The sequence below is a fragment of the Gnatocerus cornutus genome, chromosome 10 (genome assembly GCF_029298725.1).
Source record: "Gnatocerus cornutus isolate USDA-ARS CGAHR chromosome 10, icGnaCorn1.1, whole genome shotgun sequence".
In the NCBI taxonomy this organism is placed as follows: domain Eukaryota; kingdom Metazoa; phylum Arthropoda; class Insecta; order Coleoptera; family Tenebrionidae; genus Gnatocerus; species Gnatocerus cornutus.
Genome location: NC_142242.1, coordinates 8,203,208 through 8,218,495, shown reverse-complemented (window position 1 = coordinate 8,218,495; position 15,288 = coordinate 8,203,208). Strand labels below are relative to the sequence as shown.

General features: G+C 36.4%; 1 protein-coding gene across 4 annotated transcripts in view; it reads left to right on the top strand.

Annotated features, from left to right (window-relative positions):
- Nucleotides 1-15,288, top strand: part of FoxP (forkhead box transcription factor P) — a 58,215-nt gene that overhangs the window by 30,853 nt on the left and 12,074 nt on the right. For all 4 annotated transcript variants that reach the window (XM_088047602.1, XM_088047604.1, XM_088047601.1 and 1 more), the window contains exon 3: nt 11,076-11,195. In XM_088047602.1, coding sequence (XP_087903728.1) covers nt 11,076-11,195 — 120 coding nt within the window. The remainder of the gene's footprint in view (nt 1-11,075; nt 11,196-15,288) is intronic.

Sequence of the window (15,288 nt, the reverse complement as noted above, 5' to 3'; positions counted from 1 at the left end):
ACATTTGAATTCACTTGCTCTTACCCAAGAATTTTGGTCAATTCACTGAAAAATTATATAAAATTTTATCAAAACTCCAAATCGCTTTGGGAGTTTTTATGGGAGTGTAAACAAACTCATACTTTTTTTTGCGGATATCTTTTTGGACGCATTAGAAATTTTGAAGCATAAAAAGAAGAAACGCTAAGCTTTTGCCGTGCTATTATTCTGTTTATTTTTGTGTTGTACAGGGTCCGGCAACACTTGTGTCCACCCCCAAAATCGCCTTCAATTTTAAAGATAAAATTTTGAAAATTTGCAAACGCTCATAGTTGACAAAGCTCTAAAAGCTGACGCAAAAATTTGGTTTTTATCACTGATAGTGTTGGCGTCGCGACGCCCTTAAAATGTCATTTTTAGTTAATTGTGAGGGTTTGTGATATCAACCTCTAATTTAATTTTTTTTCAATATAAATGTGTTAAAAATATCTCAGTTGTTATTTTAGATTCAAGGCAAATTGTCTTCAAAATTTGAGAAAAAAATGCTGTTTTATCAAGTTAGTTTCCAATTTCATTACGTCAAAGTTGGGAACTACGTTTACACCCATCTGTCAACATCTTGTGTCACAAATTTTATGTATCCTTTGGTTCGCTTTAGATTGTAACAAAAGTCTTACTTGGTGAAATTGTCGCTTTGTCGATGTTAATTAACAATTTCTGGTGTCTATAAAGTGCAGCATGGCCGTGTTAATCAAAATTAACCTTTATAAGAGTGAATGAAGTGACTTGTGAAATTTTGGTGTAAACGTAGTTTGCCACTGTGCTGTCATGATTTTAAAAACTAACTTGATAAAACAGCGTTTTTTTCGCAAATTTTAAACACAATTGGCATTAGATTTAAAATAAAAACTCAGATATTTGTATCACAGTCATATTGAAAAAAAAATTGCTAAAAATTATACTTCTTAGGCGTCGCGACGCCAACCAAACCATGATAAAAAACAAATTTTTGCGTCAGCTTCTAGAGCTTTGTCAACTATGAGCGTATGCAAATTTTCAAAAATGTAACTTTAAAATAAAAGACGATTTTGGGGGTGGACACAAGTGTTGCCGGACCCTGTATAACATAATGGTTTTGCTTTTTATAATATTTATCAGTTTTGATGCTCGTTTACAACTGATCTGTTACTGAAATTTTGAAATTTTGTGTTCTTAGCAACTTTTCGATTATCCCGATGTAAAATTAGTGACACATTGTACGTACCTATATTTTGTAATTAACAATATTACATTTTTTAAAGCTGGTAATCATGCACTTACCGAATTTCTTTTTAAAATAGAGTTTCTGAACAAAATAAATATGCTATTTGTTTTGAACGTGAGATCCAAAGTCCAACATGTGTCCAAATTTTATGGGGTTGTACTTCTTAGTGATATTTTTTGGTTTATTAGGTCGCATGCATTGTCTTGTTGACAGTTGACTTTGTTTACAATTAACTGAAATGACAGAAACAATATTAGCAATGTGAGAAATCATTTAATTTTCTCAAAATTTAGACAAAAATCGTCAATGGTTTTGTTCGTTATGTGTAGAACATTTTTTGATGAAAAGATGGATCTCCATAACTCACAGTGAGACTGAAAAACAAGGGTTGTAATTAAACATAACCTATCGTGCTAGTTTTTAACTGTAATTAACAGTAGAGGGTGCAGTGGGTGAAAGTAATGTTTAGTTTATGGCTTAACACGTTCAGATCCTCAAATTAAAACCTTTGAAACCTTTGAGAAAAAATAGAGAAAAATATAATCTTCGAGAATCTGAATGTTGATAACTTCGTCTTTTTTGCTCACTGAACGTCAACCCAAATTCTATTAAAAGAATGCAAAATGTTCGCCTACAGGTTTAATTTGGAAAAATAAGCGATTTGCTTACACACATGTTTAGTAGTCAAAAAAACATCCACATCGCGTAGTACAAATCTTTTATTAACCACTTTTCATCAAATTATACTTAAATTTTTTTGTATTTTCAATAAATTCCTGATTTAACCAAAAGTGTCAATCAAAATGTAAACAAACTTATTTTGACACCCCCCACGCTAAATTAGTACCAACTTTGATAAAAACCCCCAACTTGCCAGATACACTCAGCTCTCATATATACCTTCCGCCACTAAAATTGGGACCTTTTATAGGTAATAAATGAAGTTAAATTGCACGTTTTCTTTTTCTTTACGTGTTCCTTAAAAATTTAGCTTCAACTCTTTAAATATATTTAAATATACAGTGTGCCGCACATAAATGCTTGTATTCTCTGTTAATTTGAATTTTATTAGTCATAGAACAATTTTTTTGATGCTACCATCTTCACACTAGGTTTTATTTCTAAGATCTTACGCCAAATTTATACTTCAACATTTACATTTAAATGGAACGAAAGAACTGACCACCAAAATGTGAGATTTTTTAAGCTTCTAAAGATTGTACTGAAGAGTTCTTTCATTATTTTTTAAACACCCTTAATGTTTTGATTAGAACTGCGTTATCACGTTATTAGTTCAAGATGCAATTTAATGAATTCAATTTGAAAATTGGAGTAGCAATGCTGTTCGGCGTATTAAGAGTGGGATTTGTTATTGACGTGTTTGTTTATGATGTTGTGCTTTTTTGTTGTGTTTGATTGAATCGATGTGATTCCCGTTGTTTGTAGTTATAAGATCAATCAGCAAAAATTCCGCTAAATGTAAATTCGTGATTGCTTACATTGTGTGCCGGTCATGTCATGAAATCGCAAAAAATGCTGATTGTTAAACATTCTCATATCCTTTGCATGATTTAAATACGCACATTATTAAAAAACATAACCTTCCAATATTTCTAATTTTGTCATGTCGAATAAACAAGTGACGTCAGTTTATAATAAACAAATAAACATGATGTGGAGATAAAAGATGTTTATTGTGTGGTCATGTAAAATTGAAAATACGTAAATATGTCGTATCTTTATCGGTTACGTGGAGGACGACAAAGAAAGCGAATTCCGTGTTTATTTGTGTCGTATTTGTGGACCGGCACGGTTTTTACGAGATGCAAGGACGGTTTATACTTGTCTTTTTTCCAAGTTCGTATAACAGGCAGGTGATGAGAAGATGGAATGGTAGAAATACATCGGTTTACTTCTTATACTGGTACAAGTTCAAACAAAGGAAATGCGGCTTCGGAGAAATATTTAACAAACATTTGTTGTGTGTATTTATCTAAATCTAAGCGGCATCGTTTGGAATATGAATATTCTGGCGAGTTTTTTATTTAAACGCGATGTTTAAGCAAAGATGACTACAAAAGAGTAAATAACTATTAAAAGAAATCCCATTATACAATGTCGCTTGGTTTTTTTACCAACAGAATCTTTGTACATTCCTCTTACTCTTTCAATATTTGAAATAAGCACGTTATTTCGCTCACTTGATGTTACATATACGTAAGACTCTTCTTTTTTATTTATGTACACGAAATTATCTTGAATTTTCAACACAGCTATTCTGATCACACACGTGGCTTACATATTGTGAAAGAAACACATTTAAATTACGTAAGATTTTGTTGTATTTTTATTTTCTTATTTATTTATAAACAATTACAAACTAAAAATTGCTTCCCAGGAAAATTCTAACATTAGCAGTGCTCGTCAGGTTGTAATTGGTAAATATTTACGCCTCAGTATTGTCGATATTATTGTGTTAAGTATAAGACAATAAAATTGATTGGTTTGTTCAGCACCTTCATTCTGACTCTCCTCTAACAAAGATAATTATCGATTGGAGTTAATTTTTGAAATAATGACGACTGCACTTTGACAAGGAAGAGTTTTTAATTATCACTTTTAAATCCTCTTTTAAAGGCTAAGGACGAGACAAAAGCTTTAAGAAATCTCCAAAACCCTCGGCACACCACCATTTCCCCATCTGTGCTGATTTGATTGCGATTTCACAGGTCACAGGGCTTTTGTATTTTTTCAGACTCATTTTTACCAAGCTAAATTTCTACTAAACAATGCGTTGATTGGAAAAAATTAATCAACCGATGAAATGTCACGTCTAAACGTGCCATCAACGTTACCACTAGATTATGATATTAGGTGTACATCACCCCCTCATTCACTTTTCAAGTTATATGTTTAAATTTTTCGTTGAAATCTTGCTTGGTTTTATATAACAAGTACGTGCCGTAAAATCTAATGTCAGGTTGATTAAATATTTGCTGTGTGTGTAATTTTCTTTATTGTTAGTTTTGCTCAGTTCTAATCTAATATTTTCTTTATTTGAAATAAGTTTACTTGCGGTTGTGAGTTACTAGAGTAGTTCAGTGGTGCCACATTAATGCAAAATCATCAAAGATCAAGTTCTACGTTGTCAGCACAAAGAAGCATATTTTTGGTGTTTAATAAAGTTTCTATAATTATAATTCGGCGCGCAAACTTGCATGAATAAAAAAGACTGTGCTTTTATAATATTGATAAATCTTCTAGTGTTATAAAGTTTGTAAAACTTCTCGGGCAATATGCCAATTCTGCAACTTTGAAGACGTTTTACCTCGTTTATCATTGCCAATGTGAAAATACAGTCAATAACTATACAAACGAATTTGTATTTTTGTTTAGAGATATAAATGCTTTTCTGCTTATTCTTGTTTTCTGAAAGGTTTTCTTCATTCTTTGTCAAATTGTGTTTGTTCACTTTCTCAATATAACCCTGAAAACACCAAAGACTGTTTGCTCAAATGTGACGAGCGTTTCGACAGCAATGCTGTCATCATCAAACAGATAACAGATTTCCTTGATTTGAGCCTACCATTTCTGGGTTTAGAATTTTTTCCTTTGAGGCGTAACTAAAACAAATACCTGCTCAATGTCAACTAATTATTGAGGCAGAAAACGGCAAATTACGGTAGAACTACTCACCGTTGTCACAAAAAATGCAAATGTTTAGTTACGTGATTACGTTACTTAAAAAGTACAAATCTTCATCAACAAAGCGGAACGTGTGAAAAGCTCTTAATAACGGTCTCACAAGCAGTTGTATGTTCACACAGAACCACTACGAGTTATTTTTCCTGCAAACTTGATTGAATTAGATAATTTGTAAAATCAGTCGAGTTCAATTATTCATCCCTGCACTTGCATTCAAAATAAAAAACACGAGTAAATACTGTATTGATGAGTTTGTTTACGTTCTTAATGCATTTCAGGATGACTAGCTGCATTTAGATTATCCTTTTTCGCGTAGTTCGCAAACAACGATGATGTTACAGTTTTCAGGTCCTTATATTTGGGGCAGCTACCAACATAAAAATACAATTATGTTTTCCACAGGATAATGTTCGGAAATAGGGACTGGGCCGAACACTCTTGTGGCGAACTTAAGAAATACGACGGTAAAAGAAATGTATTATGTTACGTTAAGGATGAGTTGCCGACGAAGAGCTTTCAACGATTAATCCTTCAAACGTGCAAATTTCAATTCAATGTTTTACACACTTTCAACAGTTAATTGTAAATTTTACTATGAACAATTGTTGGGTACAATTAACTTTGGATTTCATGCAGAAAGAAAGTGCAGAAAATTAGACAAATTGCAAGATAATTAAACTATTGCGGTCATATTGACATAAAGCTATTAACATACATATGGGTTTCACTATTATATTAGCTCTAACTCAATTCTTTTTGTTTAAAAGCAGGAATTGCTTGTTTCTCCATGCCTGAAATATTCCGTTGTTTCAAAAACTCTTCATAAAACTTGGTAGGCAAATTACATAATTTTAGAATAATTGAGATTTGGTCTTTATTTTTTTTAATTTGAAACTGGAGCTATTTATAGTTATTTTTCCTGCTGTGAATGAATTACACAATTTTTGAATATCCAGCAAAATCAAAGTTACTTCGTCAAATTATTACCTAGTCTGAGAGTAAACTGTAAACTTGATTTTGTAATTTCGATGTAGTCTAGCAGGAATTTGATTTCATTTTTTGTCAGCATATTTTGTATTATTAGTTAAAATTTGACACTTGCCAGTGCAACTATAAAATTTCAACATGTTTTCACAATCTAACCCATCTCCTTCAAATCCTTTAATTTTTTGCATATTAGAAAATCTGTTTCAGGAGAAGTTAAATGATGGTTTCTAGCTTATGTGTCAATTTCTAGGTGCATTTTCTTTGATTCTCTAAATTTTTATCTCATTGTCTGCTAAAATCTTAATAAAATACAGTTATGACTATGAGGTATATGAACTACAAACAGAAACAGCCCCAGAATTGGAAAACTTCAGTGTTAATTTCAAAAAAAGTTATTTAAGAGTGAAAGGACGTTGAAGGCTTTTCTAACAACTGAATTTTTTTGAGCTTTAACTTATAACCACTAACATCTAACGCAGAAGTTTGTGTACCAGAGCCATAAAGAGTCTTCCACTTTGGTACTTAGATGATACTTACAGCATTCCAAATATGTAGATGCTCATCTTTAAGAAAAGCCAGAAAATTTGCATATTGTACTGTTTGTTAAAGTAAACGTACCATTGCACTGGAATTTTTACCTTGAATTCTGATCAGGGACAAAGCTCTTGAGCAGCAGGAGTGATAGAATGTGAACTGTTGGTTCAAGTGTTGGAAGGAAGAGCTTGCAGGAACAGCAGTGATGTGTTAGTCATCGTGAAGAAATGAACTACTTACAGGGAATTTGCGCGGGAAATGTTTGTGTAAACATTGAAGTAAAACTGGTGATGGTGAGAATTTTGCAGGAATGAGCGAATCTCCTGCAGGAGCTGTGAAAGTCCAAATAGCTGGATTATGGTGTGAGTGTCGCGAGTTGATCACCGAGTGGTTATTGTATTAAGGCAGGCGTGCGACGTCCGCACGTCCACAGTTCGTCCACAGTTGTTGTTGTTGACCGCTGCAGGAATTCGAGGGCGTGGTGAAGATCGCGCAGTCGCCACCTGGTTGGCACGAGGAGCTCGTCGGCCCGCCCAACCGCGAATCCGAGAACGACGGGCGCGGCTCACAATACAACTACACATTTTATTCTATTTCTTGTCTAGAAAATAACAAAATAAAAAGTCTGAGATGATGTGTTCCTGCATCTTGGTCGAGGGTTTGGCGCGGGCGCAGCGCGCATCCGCCCAGTTGCCGAGGCTAACAACCATCGCCAATACAGCCAATGCAAGCCCAACCTTGTGTGCATCAAATGAAACAAAACATCACATTCGCCATGTCAGAAAGTGATTTATACCTCTGGAAGAACCATCGAGGCACAGCGACCGCAGCAGGAGACAATCAACTCGGAGATCCTCCGGTTCCTGCGATTCCTGCTATTCCTGCATGTCCTCGCGATCTGTTTGTCTTGCGGCTCGATACGCAGGAAATGCACGATATTTCTCGCTTTTCACCCCCAATTTTTCCCAACGCTAAACTTATTCTAATTTTGCTTTGGCGTTCCGATAGGTAAGCCTCACCCGAATCAATGCGGTTTGCATTCTAATTTGTAACTCTCTCTTCCTGATGAGAATATCCGATCAGACGACTGATGCTATCTCGGCATTAGGATTTTTTCTTTAATTCCACTTTCGATCGCGAGAAATTTTTATTGCCACCCGCTTCCTTATACATAAAGATTGCTGCTAACCGAAACTGTTATCTACTAGCTCAATAAATACGTGTCAAATTGCCCCTGATACCGTTTAAGTCTTGACCCTTCGATTTCGATAGCAAGATGCCGACGCAAATTTCCGATTGATGCTTCTCTCTTCTGGCATATAATTAGCACCCGGTTAGGGAAAAGCTCGTAATTGCGTGCAGCCCCATTCAAGACTTACTGTGAATGTAAATGCCTCATCCGATCTTTTCATTGCTTTTTTCGACTTGAATTATGTTTTTGCCTTTTTTAAATTCACACTTTGCGTTTACCCTCACTGTCTACAATACGAACCACCCCTACTATTTTGACCTATATACTCCACTTGGAATTAGACTCCACAAATAAGGGGAAACACCAACTTATCCAACTCACTCATTCAGCTGGAAACATCCAAACTTGCGAATTTCAACATATTCTCCTGAAAAGAACTAAAACTCAATTTTTCGAACAATCACTGCTTAGAAATTTCTTATTTCAAGCACTCTACTCTTCTTTTCATCATCATCTTCCAAGTGCCAATTTTTTTATTCTTGCATAAATACAAAAGAAACTCGAATTTTGTTTGCTGAAGATCAAAGATTTTTTACCTGTTTAAGCTACAAATGTAATTTTTAAAATTTTGTAGTAGAGAGCAGAAATCGATTCTACTTGGAGCTTAAATTGAATGTTTGAGAAAGCTTTGGGTTAGTTACTTTTGACAGCTCTGGACTTGTTAATGAGATTTCATTAACTATAAAATACTTTTTAAAAGCTGATATTACAGTTTCGCTGGTCATTGAATTTTTAAGCTGAGCTGCAGACACCCTGTCTTATGCAAAGAACGAGAATTGGAAATATAAAATAGGATAACTCTCGCACGTTGGTATTGTCAGGATTAGTTATCAATCAAGATTAGTAGAGTTATTTAGAGAAATATGATTGGGATTAATCATGGAATTGAGTGGAGATGTGATATTTTGTGATTTCGGGGTTGGAAGTGAACATTAAAATCTCTCTAATCCCTTCGATGCAATGAGGGTTGAAAAAGCGTGCTCTAGGTGTCGTCGGCAGTCGAATTTTTTGCGAATTGAGAGATGAAATGGGATGGAGGTGCAATCACGTTATCAAGATACAAACAGCTCGTGCAGTAAAGCACCCTCATTTCTCAAAACATCCACAATAGTGGTTCAAGTTGATTATCGGAACTTTTCTCCATTCACATAGTGACTCTTGACGTCCAATAAACTAGATGACCTATTGAGTGGCTGCCTAAGCTCTTATTTACAATTTCAAATAGAACGAGTAGAATGGTCAGTGATAGGGTGCGAGAAAAGGGGAGCGACCAAATGCAGTAAATGAGTATAGGCATGACACTTTCTCTTCTTGTATTTGCAGAAGGTCTAGTCTAAATCATTTCATTTGTCAAGTTGTTTAATATCATCAACTTGTGGTATTGATTAGACAAGGGTAAGAAATAAGGAGTCTATAGCCTGGAGCAAGGCAATCTTGGCCTACTGCATCTCACTGCCATGAATAATATATTTAGCTTGTTATCTTGTTAGGATACGCAGGTTTTGTGCCGGACAAAGTTCAAAGAATAATTAATAGAGCCGACATCGAATTTCCAACTCAAAAAAAGCAAAATGTCGATAAATAACAGAACGAAATTACATCGAAATCCCGGATTGTCTTGTTGCAACGAGTTGGATTTAGAGACCAGAACGCTACATTATCTTCGTACACACACTGATTTTAAAAGTAAAATAGAAACGAATTTAATTAAAACCTGCAACATGCTTCACGATTAATTTAAACAAGTAAATCGAACGTTTCTACATTATATGAAGTTTACTTAGTTGCACGCATATAAACTGTATAAATTTCAATTATGCAAAGTTAATTAGCCAAATTGATGAATATTAGATAAGAGGTTCATAATATTACATTACGCTTGAGTAAACACCGTTATAATTTAAAGATTGCTTCTGAAAAATAAAATTTTCACGAGATACCCTGCATGCGAAAATGTGTAGGTAGACCTCTATCAAAACCGAGGGGAGAAAACCTAAATTAGGGGATGATAGTATGATTACGACATTTTTTACTGAAAAATAATGCTAGCTTTTCTTCTAAAAATATTGCTCACGTGATTTGAATAACTAAACACTTGACTGTATCTCCGAGCTATCGATTGTTCGTTTCATTAAAATGATGCGATTTTTTAGAGAATACGGGTCAATTGATGATAAAAAATCAATAGGGTTTTTCTCGCCTTATTATGGTCGAATCACTGTGAAGGGGTGACTTCTAAGCGCATAACGGAAATAGGAGGGTTGTATCGGGTTTACGTTTTTTGCTGGAGTTGCTGAAATGTGTTGAGCTTCACCACTGAAATATAAGTATGACGACTATTTTAATATGCAAGAAAAACAAAACGATTTCACATTTCACTCACTTATTCGATTACTTAGACCACCCCTTGGGCTTTCATATTTACATTTAGATTTTTTAATCGAGAAATTATTTATTATGGTAGCGTGAACAGAATTACATTATCTTATTTATCTTATTCACGTATTCTCAATAATATTTAAAAGCGACAAAAGAGGAATCATCATGTGTATCCAGCATTTCATTATCTCATAATTTCCTTTATCAAACAGCACTTATGGCGTTGTTTTGCACGAATACATATCAACAGGTGGTGGAATAACAACACAACAACACATTCTCTGGTGAGCTTTTTTCTTCGAATTCAACTAAAATATTAATATTAGTGATATTAATACTAAAAGCCCTTGACCATTGATTGCAGAACACTCGCTGGTGGCTACTTTAAATATTATCGTAATTGGAATGACCACCCTCCATGTCAGAGAAATAATAATATTCAAACGCAGTTTATCAATATAACCCATGTCTTTTGCAGAACGACCACAATATAATACAGCAGTCTCGTATAAACCAGTAGCGCGTAGAAGATAACTCGAACCTATTATCCAGATTATCCTTTAAACGGAATAAATGACCACGAGGGGCCAGTTGTATGTCGGCACCTTATCTCCTTCCTTCGAACAACTACTTTATATATAAAATATATCCAAGTAAATGGCCCTCCTTAATTTTTCTTAAATCTTATGTAAATAGATACAGCAACATTTGAAAACGAGGGCTAGTAGAGTGCTCGTAAAAACTAAGAATTAGGCTGAGGATTGTGAACGGTGCCGAGGACTCTTATCCCAAATGGACGAGTGTCCTGAGACCGATAAAATCAAGTTAGGTGTCTTGATGCCCAGAGGGATTTTACAATTCATGCGTGTTGGCATAACGCCCTATATAAAATGATATTCGTTGCGGCGAAGTTGGAGCGGAAAAAAATAATCAGATATACAGAATGCAGAGATATAAATATATATTTTCTTACAGGATGATGGCACGATGGAGCAAGACGTAGATGGGGATGGTGCGATTAACCTTTCCACTTCGCAGAGGCCATCGGCAGCAACTACCCCTAACGATAGTATACATAATGAAGATGGAGAACAGGTGAGTTTGAACACTAAAAATCTCTAATCTTATGTACATACGTAAGTTGTGCACTTAATCAATAAACAAATATTTATTTATATATGAAAATCAAAGCATAATCGTAATCGATTATATTTTATATTGTCCTAATTTTCGACGCGACACGTCGCTGAACTGAAGGAGACAAAATTACAATTTGTTGATTTTTGTGTTGATTACATCGTAAACGTGCACCCTATCGAAAGCTCCGAGCTTTATAAATCGTAAAAGCTACATAGTGAACAAGTTGTTCTCACATGGACTTAATTATAAAAAGGCGAGATATTAAAAATGTAGATTTTTCTGTTGAAATCGAAGATCGAAGACAGAACGCTGTCCTTTCTAATCAGGACCTGTGATGGGCGGCCCCTGCTCCTTTCAGCGTCGCCCCTTGCTAATGCACTCGGATTTTTCATCTTAATTGAAAGAGTTTGGACCAGATGTCTCCAATAAGTATGAATCAGGATACTCAGTGTTTAGATGCGGTGTATGACTGCTGGCTGTACTTTGTACTCTGTAACACCGCTCTCGCCCTACTATAAATTAAACGAGAGCTTTCGACTTGATAGATGTGTTCGATAAAGTTTTTCCCCGTTTGAAATTAAGATATTTGCGCGGTATAATTAGAAATGAAGCTAATTTTGCATTCTTTGTTTTCGGCGCGTACTTTAATTAAAGACTTTAACAAATGCCAGGTGCCTTCTGCTCAGTTCGCACCTCAACTTCTTAATGTCGAAATTAAAAAGCGGTTTTAAATATAATTTAATGTGAATTCTGTGAACTTCCTCTGTCTTAGAGCTGTCGCCGCCAGTTTAAATTGAAAACAGACTTTCAGGATACTTATTCAATAAACTTATGTTTGCTATAACCTGAAAAACTGCTAACCTATGTCGCAAAAAATTCATAAAGAAGCCACGATATACAACACATGTTGTAAATTGCTACGTTGAAAATGCAATATGTTATCGATCGTTTGGGGAGTGAGTTAGTGCATTAAGGCATGTGGAAGTGCGAACGTTCCTGACGATGAATTTCGCCTTTTTTATTGCGCACATATCAAGATTTCCGTGAAACAAGGCGACAATTATTTTAATCCACTAATTAAACGATACGTTTTATAAATGAAACGTGTCGTCAATAAATTCCCTTCAAACTTTTCTCCCCAACTTTTATCCTTCGTAATCCACTTTGAATGGAAAGTAAGCAAATAATTTTGAACACGTTGCATTTTTGACCCTTTCTGTTTTCTTATATATATATTTTCGCCCGTCGGTATTTATCCTTGACAGCGAAAGACATAAATTCTTATTACAAACTGAGACAGTGAGTTTTTCCAAATCAACATAACGACAAAAATGAAATATTCTACCGGGTGAAAGGAATTCATAACATTTACACAAAATTGTGTTTGTTACATTGTTTTATCCACCTACATGTAAGATGTACAATTTATGGCATATTGACGTTCGAAATAGAAAAGTGTGTGTGAATAATTAAGATGTAGAGAACGTCTTGGATGTTGGTGCGGTTTGTGGGATTTGCACATACGAGGTCCAGTTGGAGCTTTGAGATGGCTTCCTGTAAGTTGGCTCAATAGATGCGATGTTGACGTTTTGCGATATAGCCACATGCAAAGACTAAATTGAATTTGGGACTGGCCGGCCTGTTTGGATTCCAGGATGGTTGTTTAGTTTGCCGGAACAAAGAAAACAGCCATGTGTTTATTCTGCTTGAAATAGCAAGCCACTCCCCGGACCGGCTCTCTGCGGCCGGTGTAAACACCTCGACGAGGTATATACGGTCGACCATCATCAATACATCGCTTATGTACAACGGGGCCCTATTTCGCTTTCTTTAACGACAATCCAATCGCAGATCGCGAGCTTAAAGGCTTCCCGATACTGTAACACTTCCCGTCTAAGTGAGATGTAATGCTGTTCCAGATACCGGAACTATTAATGCGTGCACTGGATTTCCGTTATCTAGATAAATGGATGCACGAGTTAAACTCCCGATTTCGAGAATATTTATACATTCGCTCCTTAAGGTTGCAGGACTGGAGCGGTGTTTTGCGCGTTCCTGCTGCCCCTGCTTTTCCACCGAGGAAGCTCGGCATATCGAATCTGCCACACTTTCGGTAAACAATACCCTATTTAATTGCTTTTACAGTCTCCTGCACTCTTTTGCTAAAATACACGAAGGCTCCTACGCTCGCCGAATCAATGAAAACGGAAAAAAATGCTCATTTACCTTTTAATTATGTCACACGGTGTTGTACGTCGAAGCTTTCTCGAATAAAAGTGATATTGCAAATGCTTTCCCGTGTAACCCCTCTAAAGCAGCTGCAAAGTTTTCTGCATGACCGAACCAAGTGTGTCACTTCTTAATGCTTAGAAAATATATGATCGACGCGTATCGACTGCAGCGGAAAAGCTCGGAAAGCTGCTGCTTGCATGACGAGAGATTTTCGCAAAATATCTAATTATAACAATAAGATTTTCATTTGGATTAATATCGATGTGGAAATTTTTGATTTGGGGATGTCGAGAAAAACCCACCCACCTACAAACGTCGAAGAGGGACATTAATGAGTGAACGTAGCGTTTATTTCTCGCAAACGGATTAGCCACATTTCCCTAACCGCGCAGCTCCACCCGGCTTGTTTGTGTTTGGGTTTCGAGATCCATCTGTAAAACAAATACTGCTGTCAGTCGACGCTCTTATTGTCTTTTTGTTATAGAAATAAACCACGGCGGAGAATGCCGCCATTTTAATTCTTCTCGACTAAACAAAAACCTAATTCTTTTATCAGCATCCCACTTTGAAACCGCGATACAATCTTGCACTTGTTAATTCCTAATGGGCTTTCACTTCACCCCTCTAAAATATCGAAATCAATACGAATTGACGATAGGTGCTTATTGACGCTTCCTGTCAGGTATTAATCAGATGAAAATCTTGAAAGTTTTTTCAGCGGCGCTTTCGCAGCTAGCCCTCTTGTTTTATTGGCGCACTTTTTCTTTATCTTTTTTTCTCAGCTAAAAGCCGTGTTATGGTAAGACGGAGGTAATCTTAGGCAGTGACGGGTGACGAAGAACGGCAATCAGCACTAACGGCCGTTCACTGACCGCCGCCGCCGCCTCCACCACTACGATTCGATTCTAAGCTGCTGACTTTCTATCTCTAACCTCTAATCTTTCTATCTTCTCGCCGAGATCTTCATGTATCCTAACGTGACGTGCTGACACAACACACTGCTACTGTATGTTCTTATCAACGCCCTTGCAATCAATAATCATAATTATATAATGCGTTTAAAAAAAAAGTGTGTTGAAAAAAATAAGTGAAGGCGGCGACGGAATGCTTACAATGCCGATGCTGATGCCGCCTCTTCCGGTCACTGTCTCTTATTATTTCGGTTAAACATTTCTCATTGCGCTCGCTCGCGCCCGCTTCCCGAATACTAAATAAACATAAGTTTTAATTGAAGAATCTGGTTGTATCTCGGAGCGATGTGGACGGCATTCGCCCGCTCACCCGCTCCCCAGAGTTATTATTAGATCGCTACAAGCTGATGCAAATACAGATTATAAAGATCGGCCAGATGAAAAATGAGATACAGCATTCGCATTGTCTTATGTTATGACAATGGCGGTTCCCAACGCGACCGAGGCCAAATATTTGTCTTCCACCATAATGCCGGTGCCGCACCGAGCACCACGCTTCGTCGTGCATATTTATCATAACTACTGTTTATATACCTTTACCCTCACATGCCTCGCCCGCTGTCTAGTTACGTATGCAGTTGTAAGCACGAAACCGCGCGCCAATAATATTAAAATTTGATTCTCGCACGGGGAACGTCATTCATTTCGGGGATCGATAAAAAGTCGCAAGAAGTGTTGATGAATTCGGAGGAAAGAGCGTCGAACGTCGAATGGCAACGGCGACTCGTCCTGATGGGATCATCAGTGATTGTTCTGAAGTGGATATGGTAATGAGGGGCGGTGGCGGCGGCGGTTTTTGGCGGCGGCACTGTGGATGCGACCGCAGCCGGCCCGTGTCCGTGTCC